This window comes from Mobula birostris, chromosome 3 (genome assembly GCF_030028105.1).
Source record: "Mobula birostris isolate sMobBir1 chromosome 3, sMobBir1.hap1, whole genome shotgun sequence".
In the NCBI taxonomy this organism is placed as follows: Eukaryota; Metazoa; Chordata; class Chondrichthyes; order Myliobatiformes; family Myliobatidae; genus Mobula; species Mobula birostris.
In genome coordinates, this window is record NC_092372.1 from 69,918,362 (window position 1) to 69,937,090 (window position 18,729).

The following is an 18,729-nucleotide window of genomic DNA, read 5'->3' on the forward strand; positions in this document are numbered from 1 at the left end:
TCCTCTGTTATCTCTGGCATTTTCTAGCAATCCTATATCCATTCTCATCTTTTTATATGCTTGGAAAAAGTTTTTTCTATCCACTTTGATATTGTTTGCTAATTTGCTTTCATATTTCAACTTCTCTCTTGTAATTATCATTTTCTGTAGGTTTTTGTTGTATGCCCTCATTTGCTTGGGTTCCATTACCAACCTAATTTTCCGACTCTACCTTCATGTTAAAATCTGTGAATATCATTATATTGCCCCTTTTACAAGCCTTTTCTATTTCCCGTTGAAATCTGTAGTCCACATCCCAGCTACTGATTGCAGGTCTGTATATAACTGCCATCAGTGTCCTTTTATTCTTGCTTTCAAAAATGTCGTTATAATTAGCCCTTTACTGGCCAGTAAAACAAGGCCAGCAATTCTCCAAGCCCAGGTAAGTGAATAACAGCTGTAGGAGCGAATCTCGGCCCTCAAGGTGAAGTTTCGGAAGTTACTTAATTGGATAAATCAGATGCCTTTTGCTTGTCGACTGATTATAGGTTCAATGCAGTTTAATATCCCATTCATTGCTAGCTGACTCGGAATTCTCACCGTCTTACATAAAACGTAAAACCTGCGCGTTGTATTTGGGGCTGTGGGGAATTGAAATTAAGTTCTGTCTAGGATAAAAGCATCTTAAACCGTATTTTGAAGAGAAACATCAGAGTATTCTATGATCGTTTACTTCGTGTGTAGATTCTGGCAGGTCACAATAATCTCCACATTTCTTTATTTTCTTCGTCTATATTAAACAATTTAATCTTTATGATCAGTATGTGGACACAGTTGGCGCTTGTCCATTTCTGATAGAGTAGTATTAACCATCCCGAAACACTTCATCTTTATTAGCCAGTGCACATTGCGCCAAAGATTGTCACGTGATTGGATGTTTTAAGTCTTCTTTGCTATGCGTGTCTGCTGAAAAATACATTTTTTTTTCCTCTTCAGATTCTGGCTGTGCAGTCCTAGCCAAACTTTTTTCCAAAATGAATGCATTGTAAATGCTTAGTGCACGTGATTCCAGATCTGAAAAGTTTGTAAATAAGTTACAAGGTAATGACATTTTATCAAAAGTCCTCGCTGAAACGCTCTAAAAATGCGCATAAAATACTCCACAAAATTTATCTCCTGTTCAGAAATCAGAAGCATCCAAAAACTGGAATGAGCTGATGGTGACGATTCATGGTCCTTCGTCTTTTCCACGTTGCCTTTAATTTTTGCAACGGTTCTTGCATTGGAAATACAGGGAGAAAATGGTTTCCAGCCAGCTAAAGCTATCCTTCCAGTCGTATGAACTGCAAAGCCAGGGGATACTTTCGTGAATTTGCAGGTTTAGGACTCCCATGTTTTATTTTCTTCTGTGTACGATTATAATCGCAGCTAACAGCACAGTAATAAGCAGGAAACAGAATCCTAAAAATATAAATACTTTTTTCTCTCTTATAAACGTACAAACGGAGCATTGCACCGACCCGTCATGCTCGGTGGCGCATTGTTTGCCAGCTGATCCCAAGGGAAAGCCATTGGCACCGATGAGTTTGTGGTAAAATTCTAATGAAGTCTTTGGTTCAGAAGCATTGAGGGATTTCGAGGGATGCTTATTTGAATTCTTATCCTTTAGTTTCAAAGCAAAATATCCTTTGACATTAACTTGGTCAAGGAGATGCGCTGTGGATTTTAAAAAAAGAATTTGTTTACTGGAGTAAAACAAGACACCCCCCGCCATTTCAAAACTATGTTTCTATCCAATAGATAGTTTATTGACCAACCAGAAGAGCAACATGCTTTTCTAAACGTCCGCCCGAAATTAGACTAAATAGAGCGTGCAGCAGTAACAAAGGTTTGAAATGGCTACGGGATGCGTAAATAAAACTTCCCAGCCCACGCCAGGTTCAATATATTCTCCGAATTCGAGAGATAAAGGAACAAATCAAATATACTGTAGGGGTCGTTGTTGTTATTCATTATTTATACAAATGATTTGGATGCAAATACACAAGACCTGGCCAATAAGTTTTCGGGTGAAAGTAGGAGGCGCTGCTGATAGTAAAGTAGGTACACGAGGTATCTTGATCGTCAGGAAGTGTGCCGAGTATTTCAATATAGACAAGTTTGGAAAGTCAAACCAACACAAGATTAGTATTATGAATGGTGGGGCACTAGGGAGTATAATAGGGTACAGTTTTGGTTATCCTGTGATAAGAAAGATGTGGTTAAACTTAAAAGATTCCCAAGGATATTGCCAGGACTGAAAGGGCGGCGTTGGCCAGGCTACGTCTTTATTCCTCGGAACAGAGGTGCAGCCACCGCAAGGGCCCGGTGGGGAAGGACCACAGTATAGGTTTCTCCACCCGTGGGAGTGGGAGGGGTCGGTGGGCGGGGAGTATACCCCTCAACAATGAGATGCTAAGCTGAACTACTGGAGTGCCACGTAAATTTTACTGAGTATAATGGAAACGTATGTAAAGGAGGAAAGTTATTGAATGGTTTATTGTATATATTTATTTTTGAATAAAGTATATTTTGAAATAAAAAAAAAGAGGTGCAGTCACCGAACTGGCAGTGCACACTGCCACTTCGCAAAGAGGATGTGGAGGAGGATGGACGGGCTAGTGTCACGTTTTATCCCCAGCAGCTGCGTAACAGAGGACTCTCTGATCTACGGGCTGTTCCCGGGGACGCACACGGAGACCAACATCCAGTGCTGCTGGCAGATCATCAACTCGGTGAAAGACACTCTTTGGTCGGCCCGAAACTTGATGATCTACCAGCACATGGAGATGTCCGTGGGAGAATGCTGCCGACTGGCACATTCTCGGCTGCAGGAGTACGTGCTGAGGGACGCACTGAAACTCGGTGCAGCCACCGCAAGGGCCTGGTGGGGAAGGACCACAGTATAGGTTTCTCCACCCGTGGGAGTGGGAGGGGTCGGGGGGCGGGGAGTATACCCCTCAACAATGATATGCTAAGCTGAACTACTGGAGTGCCACGTGGGTGGCTATAAATACGGATATGTACTGAGTATAATGGAAACGTATGTAAAGGATGAAAAGTTATTGAATGGTTTATTGTATATATTTATTTTTGAATAAAGTATATTTTGAAATAAAAAAAGGGGAGAATGAAGGGCGACCTTGTAGAAATGTTTCAAATTATGAGAGGTATCGGTAGATTGGATGGTAAGTATTTTCCCTAAAACTACACGGCATAGATTTACAGTGAGGGAAAAGGTTTAAGAGGGATCAGAGGGGTAACTTTTTCATACCAGCGTGCTAAATGCCTTTTCCCACCACTCCGCTTTCAACGAATTATGCACATGCCCCTATGTTCCTTTAGACTCCCTAGTGCCCTGTATTCATAGTACAATTGGCATCACCCCACACTCATTTATAATTGAAATTCACTTGCCACTCATCGGCCCACTTTCAAGATCAAGGTTATAACTTTGTTCCTATTTATTATGACTCACCTTTCAATACTTCATTAATATAATGCTTATGGTAATATATTCGAAGGTCATCACTGACGGCGGCATTGTCCCAAACTCCGTTTGCCGTGATAAAAATGTCCAAATTTCCATAGCGAGATTTGATCCATTTCAAAACCTTACGTATCCCCGCCGGTGAGACCGCCATCTCGGAATGATTTTGGCGGCGGGAGGGGAAAGGAAAGGACGAATGGAGAGGGGCTGGAAATGTCGGCAAAGTTACATCTCTCAATAAGCTCCCATCGTGATCCATTTCATGCCTGGTGCCAAAGTTCGGCTTGTGTAAAACCAATCTTGTGGTAAAATGGCTCATAGCAAAAAAATCTGCACTTCCCCTAATCATCTGTTTTTCTTCGTCGGTGAAACGTGGCAAACGTGATCGCGTGAGATCTTTTCTGTTTTTCGCCAGGATATAATTTCTCATTGTAAGTGGGTAGTCACCAGTTTTAAAAATGGGGTCGGCAAACCAGGCTATCTGGAACTGCAGTAGTCTCTCGGCAGCTTGTCGGTGCGATTCAAGGAAAGGGTTTGCTGGCTCCGTCCAGTCAGCGCGCAGTGTCAGAGACACGAGGCCAAGATACTTATCCTTGTAGTCCCTGTTGTACGTGTTCCAGGCCAGGGCGTGAGCGATGAGCATGTTGTGAGCTGCCTTGTAAGTATCGTAGCTTCTCTGAACATTTATATTCGGTTCATTCATTGTGAGCCACACTTTAACCAAATCACCGAATTCTTGAAAGCATAACTTTGCATAATCGTTGAAAGCCATAGCTGTCCGTTTATTCAGCCACCCTCCCTCACTCAGCAGCGGTTCGGGTACATCAACATCACGGTAGGTCGGATGATACAATGTGACGGTGCACGCAATATTCAGTTTTAAGAGTTCACTAATGATACAGCGGTAGTAACTCAGAATGCTCCTGTTTACACTGGACAAGTCACCGCGAGGTAATATCTGGGACCACTTGAAGGCGAAACTGTATTGAGTCACATTCATCCTCCTCACCAGCGCCACGTGCCGTTTGAAGTTGCTGAAGTCAGTGCATTGAACTGGACGGGGCCACATGGTCACTCCAGCGACTTTGTAAAGCTTCTGATCTCCACTGCAGTTCCAAATGTAAAGGTTGCGATCAACAAACTCGAGAGAAAAGCTCGCTTTATTCACCTGCCACCACAAAAATGAGATAACAGTAAACAAGAAGCCGGAACTTCGTCAATTTAACGTTCCAACTCCAACAGAGGACTAATATGCCGACTTCAACATACCCCCCGGGAAAGGTTCAGTGAAGGCAAATTGACGTTTGAACCAGACGACCCTAATTCCAAGATTAAACTCTACTTACCGGCAGCGCCGTGTCCGCAATTCCCCAGGAGAAGTCACACGGGAACTGTCCATTTACGCTGCGGCTAACCTCATTCTCCGGGAATCCATTCTGTTCTATAATTTGTTTATAGAACTGAGCGGAAGATTTCGCAATCCTGGATTTGTTTTTGCTGCTGAAATCCACATAGAACAATCCCCGTGCCACGGTGTAGCCGAGCTGCCATTCAAAGCCATCCAGGAGAGACCAGGCGGTATATCCAAACACGTTGACTCCATCAAAGCGGATCGCTAACCGGAATAAAAACACATTCAATTAATGACCAAAGAGAACTGGGAAATTACTATGGGTTCATTTACGAGTCTTCTTTATTACATTATTATTAGTTTAATTTCATTTAACCGAGTTATTATTTCAGAGAATCTGTCCTGGGTACAGCAGGTAAGTGTCATTATGAAGAAAGCACGAAGCACCTCTACTTTCTTAGAAATTTGCGAAGATTCGGTACGTAATCTGAAATTTTGACAAACTTCCTTAGATATGAGGTGGAGAGTATACTGATTAGTTGCATCACGGCCTGGTATGGAATCATCAACGCTCTTGAACAAAAAGTGATGGGCACAGCCCAGTCCATCCCAGGTAAAGCCCTCCCTACCATTGAGCACATCTGTGCGGGAAAGCAGCATCCATCATTAGGGGCCCCCGCGACAGGTCATGCTCTCTTCTCACTGCTGCCGTTAGGAAGAAGGTACAGGATCCCCAGGACCCACACTACCAAGTTCAGGAACAGTTATTACCCCTCAACCATCAAGCTCTTGAACCAGACGGGATAACTTAGCTTCATTCGCCCCATCATTGAATTGTTCCCACAACCTGCGGACTCACTTTCAATGAGTCTACGATTAATTTTCTCAATCTTTATTGGTTATTGTTATTATTTTGTTGTTCTTCCTCTCGTTTTGTATTTGTACGGTTTGCCATCTTTTGCACATTAATGGGAAGTTAACAGATAGAGGATGCAATTGAGGAGTAGGCAGAAGAATGGGTGATATTGAAAGATGGAGGTGGTTGATAATGAGAGGCCACAGTGCATGATAGAGATAGAGCAAGTGAGAAGGAAGGAAGAGCGGGTGTTAGTGAGGGGTAGAGAGGCTGGGAGTGAGGGTTGTGTGGGTGGAGTGGGGAGGGAACAGGAGTCTGGGTGAATAGGTGATAGTGTGAGGGTAGAGGATGACTTTGGGAAAAGTGTAATGTGGTAACAATGAGGGAGAAAAGTGATAATGAAAAGGGCAGCTGTTAGAGTAGTGGAAATGTGGAGAGTGTGATGGGGAGAGTTAGTGGTTGGTTAAAAGGGAGGTAAGTAATAGGAGGACTGAGTGAATGTGAGAGGGCGGAGTGAGTAACTAGTGAAAATATGGGCTGTTTAGTCATGGGATTGTTGATAAGAGTGAGAGTGGACGCTTATGAAAGGGGGAGCAGGTGATAAAAGAGGGCGGGGGAACATTGAGACTGGGAAGTGGGTGATAGTGCAGGAGGAGTGAACGGGTAAAACTGAGAGTGTGTTTTGAGTGATAATAAATGGGTGGTAATGAAAGAAAGGGATAGGTAGTCAGGGCAAATGGTGAAAGAATAGGCAGAGGGTGAATGTATCAGATTAGAATGGTCAATGAATGAATGTGTTGGTGTTGTATAAGACCAGGCAATGAGAGAATGAGAAGGAGTTGTGTGTGGTAAGTGGGAGAGGGGGAATGAAGTAGTGGGAGGGTAACAGAAATTGAGAGAAAATGAAGAAAAAAGGAAAAAAGCAAACAGATAACGATGAAAGGAGAGGTAACTGGATGGCAACAGAATAAAGAAGGAAATTAACTGTTATTGAGGAATAGGATATTTGAGTAAATTTCTATTGCCCAATGCTTATTTCTTCACACAGAACAGCCTTAGGGAAAACAAACTAGAGCCAGATGCGCCAAGTTACAGCCCAGGCAGTGAACTTCTGATAGACCTGAGGTTGACTGAACATCTTCCTCCCTGAAACATGGTCTACCGTGTCGGAGATACAAGGGCTTTTAGTTGGGAATCCCCACAATGTACATTTCCTCAATAAGTTCATTCTCAACCAGATCAAAATGATAGAAGTGGTCCTGCTAGAAATTCTTTAGGCCAGCCCTAACATCTCCCTGATTGCTGATACAAGGGTGTTAGTGACAGAAGAATATAAGGGTGTAAGAAATAGGAGCAGTATTTGGCCCATGAAGCCTGCCCCATTCATTGAGAGTATGTTTGCTATAGTAGCTCTGCACCACTTTATTGTACTTATTCCATATCTCATGATTCCTTGGGTCCTGAGACTATGCAGTGCCGATGAGCTAACTGCTTTTCAGTAACCTACCTCAATAATGCAGCAGAATTGCCGGCTTTAGTCACTGGCTTCCATTCTACTGCAAATCCACTGCTAAATCTTAAGACTCCTTGTTGCCATTCTCGGAAGGCAATCCCCACAGCAGCTGCCCATGTGCGTCTCCTTTGCTTTTAATAAATCTATAAAATATTGCCTTGGTTATCAATCAAGATAGAAGTAACAAGAACATGGTAGTCACTCACCTTTTAATAGCTCCTTTATAAACTTTTTCATAAGGTAAATAGCAACCGTGTCTTCTGTTTTAACACTATTATCAGAAAACCATCCATTCTCTGCAATAAGAATCTTGGGGTTATTGTATTCCATTTTTATCCAGTTCAAGACTTGTCCAAGGTGGAGCGATAAATGATCTCCATGTTTGAGAGTATCTTCCAGGAATCGGAAGTTATTTGGCCCAAAGGAGAATGCAAAGAAATCGGCTGTTCCATTGATGAGGCACTTTTCTTTTTCGGTGAACTTAGGCAGAGAAGGATTGGTTTGTCTTTTCAAGCTCTCAGGATAGTCACCGTCTACAAAGATTGGTTTGGCAAACCACCCAAGCATTATGTCCATAGACTGCTGGAATTTTTTGTAGTTATAGTTTTCACTCTTTGGTTTAATCCAATGAGAGCCCAAAACTATGGACACAAAACCTCTCTGTGATTTGCGAAATTCCTTCTCATAAGTGTGCCAGGTGTTTGCATGTGCCTGCAAGAAGGTGACAATGGATTACAAAACTCTTTAGTAGATTCAAAGGCTCACCTAAGCTTATTCATTGTTTTACAAATACATGTCATGGAGTAAATATGGAAGAATAGAGGGGATTATCTAAAAGGCACTAGAAATGTGAGGCATTAAATTCTCCACTCTCAGTACTCTCTGAACACGATTCACTAACAAACTGAATCCCACTTCTTTTTACGTTCATATAAAATCAGCAAAAGGCAGAGCACTGAGGTTCTCTTTTCACTGTGTCCCCAGTTTGTACTTGAGGGCTTACTTGCTTCTGGGCCAGATGGTTGTTATATTTTTATGAAGAAGATTGGAAGATTTTTAGAGTTGGCTTAACCGTCTTCCCAGCTTTCAGTGACAGACAACCCAAAATATTCCTTTTATATAAGTGCAATTTCCAGGAAATGAACAATTAGCAGTCATACCAAGCCAGAAACATAATATAAAATGGGAAGCCTACTGAGATAGTTTCTCTTGTTTAATATCCATTTTCACTTATTTCCTTACTGTTTGCTCCTCTTAATTTTAGAATCTACCTATTGTTGAGAACTCTATTTGTTAAATTTATTCTGAAGTTATGAAATTATATGGATAGACCATATGACATAGGAGCAGAATTAGGCCACTGGATCCATCAAGTCTACCCTGCAATTCCATCATGGCCGATTTATTATCCTATCAACCCCTTTCTCCTGCCATCCTGCTGTAACCTTTGACTAACAAAGAACCTATCAATTTCTGCACATCTTTTCTTAGATGAAGGGCCCCAAACTGCTCACAATACTCCAAGTACATTCTGACCAATGCCTTATAAAGCTTCAGCATCACGTACTTGTTTTTATATTCTAGTCCTCTCGAAATGAATGCTAACATTGCAATTACCTTTCCTACCACCGACTCAACCTGCAAGTTAACCTTTAGGGAATCATGCACAAGGTCCCTTTTGCATCTCTAGTTTTGAACTTTCTCCCTTTTTAGAAAATAGTCTACACTTTTATTTCTTTTACTAAAGTGCAGGACTGTACACTTCCCTACACTGTATTCCATCTGCCATTTCTTTGCTCCTTCTCCCAATCTGTCCAAGTCCTTCTGCAAACTCCCTGCTTTCTCAACACTACCTGCCCCTCCACCTATCTTTGTATCATCCTCAAATTTGGCCACTAAGCCATCGGTTCTGTCATTCAAATCTTTGATATATGACATGAAAAGAATGCCACTCGTGACTGGCAGCCAACAAGAATAAGCCCCCTTTATTCTGAGTCTTTGCCTCCTGCCAATCAGCCAAACTTCTATCCATGCTAGTATCTTTCCTGTAATACTATGGGCTCTTATCTTGATTAGCAGCCTCAAATGCAGAACCTTGTCAAAGGCCTTCTGAAAATCCAAGTAAACAACAGCCACTGACTCTCCTTTCTCTATCCTGCCTGTTAATTCCTCAAAGAATTCCAAAACTTTTGTCTGGTACTGTAAGACTTCCCCTCAAGGAAGCTATGCTGACTTTGGTCTACTTTATCACGCACCTCCAAGTATCCCAAAATGTCATCCTTAATAATGGATTCCAACATCTTCCCAACTACTGCACTCAGGCTAATTGGCCTATAATGTCCTTTCTTCTGCCACCATCACATCTGAAAGAGTGGAGTGACATTTGCAATTTTCCAGTTCCCCGGAACCATTCCAGAATCTAGTGATCCTTGAAAGATCATTACTAATGCCTCATCATCTCTTCAGCTACCTCTTTTAGAACCCTGTCGACTCATATACCAACTTCCCCATTCTCAGCCTTTCATTCTGGTTCCTATCCCTCTGCCAAATCAGTTTTAAACCCTCCCCAACAGGTCTTGCAAACCTGCCTGCAAGGATAATGGTCCTCCTCAGGGAACCTGTCCTTTTTGTACAGGTCATACTTTCCCCAGAAGAGATCCCAATGATCCAGAAGTCTGAAGCCCTGGCCCTGGTACCACTTCTCAGCCAATCATCTGTACCTTCATTCTATTCCTGCCCTGGCTAGCACATAGGACTAGGACTAATCCAAAGATTACTAGCTTAGACGTCACCTTCTTCAACATTTTTCCTAACTCCCTGTACTCACTGCACAGGACCTCTTCCTACTTCCTACCTATGTGCCAGTGTGCATCATGACTTCTGGCTGCTCATGGTCCCTCTTGAGAATCTTCTGCAGCTGTTATGAATCCTAGCACCTGGGAGGTAACACACCATCCTGGCTTCCCTTTTACAGCCACAGAATCTCCTGTCTGTCTTCCTAACTATCACTACCTCCCTGCCTGATTTTACCCTTCCCTGCTGAGCCTCAGAGCCAGTGGTCTCGCTGCTGCTCCTGTGCCCTGATAGGGCATCACTCCCAGCAGTATCCAAAGGGGTAGATGTGTTGCTGAGGGGAATGGTCAGAAGGGAACCCTGCACTGACTGTGTACTCCTCCTACTTCCCCTGGTGGTCACCCATCTGTCTGAAGCCTCACTTTGGACGTGAACACCTCAGTAAAAGGCTCATCTCTGAAGTTTTCACCCTTTTGGATGATCCTGAGTGCGTCCATCTCCAGCTTCAGTTCCTTGACCTTGTCAGTCAGCAGCTGAAGTTGGGTACACCTCCTGCAGATGTAGTCATCTGGCAGATCATTAGTTACCCTGAGATCCCACATCTCACAGGTGGAATATTCCACTGCCTGAACCACCATCCTGCCCACACTTGTTATGCCTCTAACTTCACAAAGTTAAGTTCCCCCCTGTATTTGTTGAGGCAAAGCCCGACCACTCACACAGAGTCCACTCCAACAATGGCTGCTCCAATCAAACCCCACTTTTTATTGGCACTTGCTAATTAACCCTAGTTACTATTAACGCAAACAATCTCCCGCTCCACAGACAAGTCCCGAGAGGCCCTGCTCACTTTTTAAAACTCACATGTAATGTCCACAAGGAAACCTACAAGGATAGTAGGTAAAGCAAGAATCAGTATTCAGAGAAAAAAGTATTCACAGTTCAACTTGCACAATATTTTAAGACCATCGAAACAATTATTGGGTGTGTAATATTCACATCCCATATCCCTTCATGTCTACCTCGTTTTAATAACAATATATTCTGGCACTTCTCTACCATACCACCCATTCAAATTCTCCAACTATCTTGTCTTCCTTAAAGAAGATAGATGGGTAAATATTCGTTCAAAACCACATCTGTGTCCTCTGGCTCCATGTAAGATTTCTATGTTGATTCTTAATGCACCCTTCACTTTCTTTTGTTATTATTTTGCATTTATTATAATTATAAAATGCTCCTAGATTATTTATTACTCTTTGCTTACCCTTCTAATTTGACTTTTTAAGTATCCCCTATAGCTTCTCTACTCCTAAAGTTTTCAAATCTCTATACCTGCCATATGTTTCCCTCATCAATCTCCAATATCTCTTAACATCTAGGGTTACTTGAACCTGCACACCACATTTTTGCCATTGTGATCACTAGGCTCTTATTATTTCACTTCTGAACGACTCTTACTGGTCTGATGAGACCTGCCTGCGAGTGTCTGCTCCCAGTATACTTTTGCCATGTGCCGTTTGTTAATATTGAAACCAGCCTTCCCTCAATTCAGAACCTTCGTTTCCAGATCATCCTTCTCCCTTTCTATAACTACCATAAAATCTACAGAGTTATGGCCACAATCTCCAAAATGCTCTCATTGGCATATCTCCACTTGCCTTAAGATTAGGACCAGTACTTTCTCTTCTCTGATTGGACTATTTACACTCTGTTCTGGAGGCACTTTAAAAAATCCACCCCTTCTATGTCTTTCACAGGATAATAGTCTTCAACCACTGTGACCTAACTAGTCTTGCGTTCATGATGAGCCTTAAGGTGAAAAATATCTATGTATTCTTCACAAAATGGAAAAGCAGCTAAAGCGATTATAGAGATGATGGGATTGTGGACAAGAAAGCCACAGGCCAATGTACGGTCAAAAAGCGACAGGAGAACGAATGTAATCTCATCGTAAGGGCAAAATAATCTTTCATTATAAAGTGGAAGAATGCCTGTTATTTTGCATAATTAGTAATGCATTCTCATTCCTAAAGATCATACTTCAGATGGGATGTTCTTCTGTTTTCAGAGCAGGCTGTTTATCTTGAAGAAGAAAATACCCACTCGCTATAACAGATAATTATGTCTGCATTGCTGATTTTTGAATGGAAAAATAACGCAGGTTGAGTTTAGATTTTACCTTAATCATGTTGTGACCCACAGTATACATAGCTGCAAGATTGTCTTTCTCTCCTGGGGGATAGTTTCCAGTTCTGTATCCATGCCAGGCAATCAGGAAAGGATTGTGGATTGTGATCCAATATTTAACGCGATTCCCAAATGTCTGAAAGCAGAATTTCGCGTATTCGTTAAAGATGCCAATCATAGCCTCGTTCGTCCAGCCTCCGTATTGTTCCTGCAGTGCGAAAGGCAGGTCCCAGTGGTAGAGGGTGACGATGGGTATAATTTTTCTCTCTATCAGGGAGTCGATGAGTGTATTGTAGTACTGAAAACCTTTGCTGTTGACTGATTCCACCTTTCCGTTTGGAAATAACCGGGGCCATGAGATGGAGAAGAGGTAATAAGAAACACCCAGAAATTCTAGAGCCGCCAAGTCCTTGTCAAAGAAGATATAGCTGTTACTGGAGATGTCCGCAGTGGTGTTGGAGAATCTGGAGAATTCCCTGTGGGTGAAGCGATCCCAGATCGAAGGCCCTTTCCCATCCTTTTTCCAAGCTCCTTCAATCTGAAACGCGGAGCTCCCCACGCCCCACATGAAGTCTTTCGGAAAGGTGTCCGAGAGAAAACGTTTGCTGTTCTTTATATAATCGTGGCTCCATTTTTCCCAGACAACTTTTCCTGCCCCAGCTTCGCCGCGAACAGTTGTGCTTCTTCCAATGTCAAGCAAGAGGAGCGTTATAAAAAATCGCCTTAATCCGCATTTATCCATCGTGCATGCTTAAGACCCCCCCCCAAGTCAAACGGAGTCAGTTCATTATTGCAAAAATATTAACAAACGCGGCAGAAGCCTGTTGCCAACTATGAGCGAAGCACTAGTTTAACTTCGTGGTTATATCTGATCTCTGTCAATGATTAGCTTCGCCTGGACTTCTAGCATGAGCCGTCTAATGATCGTTGCTGAGGCAGCGCACCGGGTAAATCCGCGGCACAATTCCTCAATTGCGAGGTGTTCAATATTACTGGAAAATGACAGTGTAAGCCACTAATGATGAATTATTATCCACTTATTTAGCTATTTACCTATCTCTCAGTATAACTGTATGCCCTTGTAGGATTGATTGGAGTGTTCTACAATGGAACACATTGTACATTATCCGTGAACCCCTCTCCCCTATACACGAAATAATGATGCGATTTTGTTTTGTCCAAATTATTTCAGATCGCTCCCCCACACCTTTCTATGAATATTTCTTCATAATACTTTGGTGTATTTTAGGATTTGTTTTTCTCTCTTCCATAAAACCTTCAGGCTCCGAAAACGAAATGAAACCACGATTACCTCTGCCCTTATCCTTTCGCAATAACCTTGTTCATTTCAGCGGGGGAAGGGGCGCGGGGGATCCCGTGCCGTGCCGTGCCGTGCAGGCATTCTTAGCTGATTGGAGTTTCTATCTTGAACTAGAAAGAACTTCAAAATATCATATATATTTGTTAACAGCTACAAATAAAATGCATTCTAATTGCCGATGTCAATACACAAATGAATGGAAGGAAGAAACGGGAAAAACAAAAGAATAAGAGTCAAAGAATGGAAAAGCCGTTGATTTGAAACTTTAAGATGCTCTTGTCTCTCCCCGGATGCTGCACGTGTAGCCCAGAAATTCTAAATTTATGTTTTTTAAAATTATTTTGGAAAGCAAGATGGTTTCCTGGCCTCGGCCACATCATTGTGTATTTCAGAAGTTGTATTTTCCATATTTCTGAGGGAAGTGAAAGGGACTGAAAACAAATTGAGAGGCACCGCCTGTTCAAAGGTTTGAGGGAGAAGCTAGTGGTGAGTCAGAGCAACACAAGAACGGAGAAACAAGGGGTAACGGGAAGGAGTGGTAATGGGAGTGATGTAGTGGGTGGAGGGGCAAAGGTTTTGACAACTTGAAAAACTAATGAACAGAGGTGGAGAAAAGAGTACAAGTAAGCAGAAGTTATTCTGAAGGAGACAAGAGGAAAATAATTGGTTACAAGATTTCCTTCCTGCACTAGGAGCTGACTGATACTGATGGCTACCACGCTGGCGCAGACTACTAAAACACCAAATATTCAAAAGAAAAATACAGGCAGAGAAGCGATTCAGACGAGTAAAAAGTTGTCTGAGGAGGTAAATTGATAAATGAAGACATAAAAACAAAAGATTCTACAGATGCTGGAAATCCAGAGCAACACACAAAATGGTGGAGGAACCCCCACAGGTCAGGGAGGGGAGCAGCTATGGAGTTACCGCTTTGGGCTGAGACCTTTCATTCTACAGTCCTGAGTGTAATTATCCTTGACGTCAAGGCATTGAGTGTGATCAAGGTGTCCTGGTAAAATTGAAATTGATAGGTATTGAAGGGACACATATAAAAGTTGCTGGCGAATGCAGCAGGCCAGGCAGCATCTCTAGGAAGAGGTGCAGTCGACGTTTCAGGCCGAGACCCTTTGTCAGGACTAACTGAAGGAAGAGTGAGTAAGGGATTTGAAAGTTGGAGGGGGAGATCCAAAATGATAGGAGAAGACAGGAGGGGGAGGGATAGAGCCAAGAGCTGGACAGATGATTGGCAAAAGGGGATATGAGAGGATCATGGGACAGGAGGTCCGGGAAGAAAGACAAGGGGGGGGGGACCCAGAGGATGGGCAAGGGGTATATTCAGAGGGACAGAGGGAGAAAAAGGAGAGTGAGAGAAAGAATGTGTATATAAATAAATAACAGATGGGGTACGAGGGGAAGGTAGGGCCTTAGCAGAAGTTAGAGAAGTCGATGTTCATGCCATCAGGTTGGAGGCTACCCAGACGGAATATAAGGTGTTCCTCCAACCTGAGTGTGGCTTCATCTTTACAGTAGAGGAAGCCGTGGATAGACATGTCAGAATGGGAATGGGATGTGGAATTAAAATGTGTGGCCACCGGGAGATCCTGCTTTCTCTGGCGGACAGAGCGTAGATGTATTGAAGGGAAAATGGTCCAATAGCTGCAGTCACACTGGTTGGAGGTCAGTCATCTCATCCCCAGAACACTACCACACAATGTTCTCAGGACCATGCCCTAAGTCCAAACTCCTTCAGATGCTCCATCAATGGCTATCCTTCCATCTTGTGTTTGGACATTGGGATATTTGCTGAAGATTCCCAGTGTTCAATTACGATTATACTTAGCAAATGAAGCAAGACCTAAATAGTATACTGCAATGGTTAATAATGGCAAGTTGCACTCCTACTATAGAAATGCCAGGTACTCCATTACCAGTCCTTCAATGACAGTGAGTCTAAATCTTTACATCAGCACTGTGGCAGTCCCTTCACCAGCTTCAGCAGTTTAAGCAGGCAGGTCACTAACACTTTGTCAAAGATATTTAGGAATGGCAATGAACGCCAGCCCTTCCACCAATACCAATTCCCAAAATGAATTTAGAAAATGTAAGGAAACAGACCATATTATTTCATGTGCAATAAACTGGGAGGGTCAGTTTCTGGGATCTGAAGAATAAAGAGATCTCTGACCATCAGCAAAATTATCCAAAATATAAACTGACTAGCAACCACACAATGCTATTGTCATTCTATTGTCTTTCAGAATGCATATCAGAATGAACAGTAACCAAACTATTTGAAAAGTGCTAATCATATCAGAATCATATCACTTTAACAAAGACAGCACTTTAACTGGCCAGTATTACAACACAGCACTGCATATGCATTGAATGTTTATTAAAAAGGGAACCATTTGTGTCGAGAAGGCTTTGCTTTCTTCATCACAGTGCTGATATTAATTCTGCCTAAGGCATAATGAACTGACATTCTGTTCACTAGTTGGCATCTCAGATTTATGTAGACCCATATTTGTAGTGTCTGTCACACAGTTCTGTAGCTGTAATCCTTCAATATCAACCACATCTGACACTGGATTGAAATCCTCATATGAATAGGATTCCCAACACAAGCTTAGTGAGAAATATGCAAGTTATTAATTTTTACTGATTGTGCTTTATTGTGATTTAATCACTTTTAAATTTTAACTTTTTATGTTTTGTTATTTACAGCAACCTTATTTTTTTAACATCTCTGAATAAGAACGATATTTAAAAAACAGCCAAAACCAGCCCAGTTTTGGCAGAATATGAATTTACGGCTATCAAAGATTTGAGGGAGAGTGAACCATTGGTAAGCAGAGTTGACTTGTTAATTCAGCAAAAAGACTAAAGATTTACTGCCTTGTAATATGGTATTCAATCTAGTGCAAGGAAAGATAAGAGCTAATACCAGCCTGCAGACACCTGTCCCTTTAACCACCTCTGAGTCTGCCTCCCCAGGCAATTTTTGCAAGAAGGCATTGAAAATTTGGCAAGCCCAAGCTCCCTCACATTTCACAGCTGTCTTTTCCTTTAGGGAAGACAGAGCAGCTGAGATGTGTTCGACTCTGGAGTTAGCTGGGCAGATGATGGAAGGTGCTTGAAAATTGCAATCATGCTTCATCATGTAAAGTTGTGAATGCAGTAACTGTAGCATCCAGTGTTCTTGGAGCTGGTGGAGAACATTTGATACTGTATGTAGAGTCAATTTTAACTCTACTGGCTTGACAAGAATGAGGGTCTCTTGGAATTAAAATCTCCTTCGTCTGTTATTGTTGTGTTGTCTTCTGCCTTTCCTTACCTGGTCTGCTACCTGTAAGGGAAGGACTACCTTCGAACAGGACACTCTCTCTACATGTGTGGAGGGGGATATTAATCAGCAACTAAACCTTCTAGGACTACCATACACAGGACTCTGAGGGAGAAGTGGAAGGCTGACGGGATAGATTTTAAGTACACTCCATGATAGTGATGTGTGCGGAAGTGGCTGGTAATATCAAATCAAACCCAGTCCTCACACTGAGAGTGGTAGATCGGTTCCAAGAGTGGTCACTTGGCTGAGTATCAGAGCACCCTGGGATAATCTTGTCAAGAATTAAAGTCTACAGGAACAGAACAAAATGTTTGAATGAACTATTAACAGTTACATACTATTCAAACAATTTTGAAATTCAAATTTAAGAAGCAGTCTGGTAATGCAATAAACCCAAGAGATTCTGTAGATGTTGAAAATCCAGAGTAATGCACACAAAATGCTGGAGAAACTCAGCAGATCAGGCAGCATCTATGGCATGAACATCGATTGCTCTAACTTCCAGTAATTACTTCCCCCTGGCCCTTCTCTCTTTTTCTTTCCCCTTTCTAGTTTCCTTCTTATCCCTTCTCTTCAGCTGCATATCACCTCCCTTTGCTGCCGCTTCACATTCCCTTTCTCCCATGGTCTGTGACCCTCTCCTGTTAGATTCCTTCTTCCACAGCCTTTTACCTTTTCCACCTGTCACCTCCCAAGCTTCTCAGTTCATCCGCCCCCCCCCCCACCCCTCACCTTCCCCCTCATCATCCGGCCTGCACCTTCCCCTACTTTTTCCTCCCCACAACCCACCCTACCTTCTTATTCTGGCTTCTTTCCCCTTCCTTTCCAGTGCTGATGAAGGGATTTGGATTGAAATGCCAGCTCTTTATTCCTTTCCGTATATGTTGCCTGACATACTGAGTTCTTCTAGCATTTTTTTATCTGATAATGTGAATGCAGCTTTTGACCACAATGTAGATATTTTAGTCCTCTGAAATTTAAATAAACTCTATTTGCAATGGGAGAAACTGTAATACATTTTGAATAATAATTTTGACAATCCCCATTTTCTATCTTAAATTATGATTATTTATGACGCAATAGGGAACGTTTTTCTCCTACATATTAAAAAACGCAAGTCTTGCAAAAGAGGCAAGGATGCTTCCCCTCTATGGAAAAAACCTGTACTTTGAGCTGAGTTGCAATCAATAACTATTCTACAGGCACTAAAATGCTAAGGTCATTGCCCTTCTCAAGGCCGTCTTTCACTCAGGATAGGAGACATGTTTCTGTACCATTATCTAGAGTTCAAGGATCATAAACAGTTTTGAAAGAGAAACCAAAATAAAGCTCTCAAGGCCAACTTGGTAAATAGTTCAGCTGCTCAGAATAAGGTCATAGGAACATTCCTAAAACATGGGATCATCAAGATTTGGATTGTGAACCATAAGATGTAAGAGCAGAATTAGGCCATTCAGCCCATTGAATTGGTTCAATGGCTGATTTTTTTTTAATCCCTCACAACCCCATATCGAATGTAATAGTTCATCAAGGAATGCGAAGGGAAAACCAAGAATGCTAAATCCACCTGGTCTTCATTTATTTCCATGAGTGGTCAGGTCATCTGGATGTCGATTAACTTCCATCAGGCTCCTTCTTAGAAACGGAGGTTGTTGCTTTACATTTTAGCATTTGGTCTTCATACTGTATATGCAGAGGAATAAGGGAACTAGCAAATAACAGGCCCCACGTAACCAACTGGACTGATTTAATTATGTTTGTTTGCAATCAATTGTCACATGGTTTCATCGCACTTGTTACTGTTTGCACAAAGCATTGACTTAAAGCTCTGTACTCAGCAAGCTCATAAAT

The 18,729-nt window shown here is 42.2% G+C and overlaps 1 protein-coding gene across 1 annotated transcript; it reads right to left on the minus strand.

Annotated features, from left to right (window-relative positions):
* Positions 1-967: 967 nt before the first annotated feature.
* LOC140195675 (beta-klotho-like) lies at positions 968-12,953 on the minus strand. Its single transcript, XM_072254393.1, has 5 exons — positions 12,204-12,953; positions 7,435-7,939; positions 4,855-5,123; positions 3,497-4,676; positions 968-1,695 (listed from the first exon to the last, which is right to left on the minus strand). The coding sequence occupies exons 1-5, from the start codon at positions 12,951-12,953 to the stop codon at positions 1,376-1,378; spliced, it is 3,024 nt and encodes a 1,007-aa protein (XP_072110494.1). The 3' UTR covers positions 968-1,375.
* Between the last annotated feature and the right edge of the window lie 5,776 nt (positions 12,954-18,729).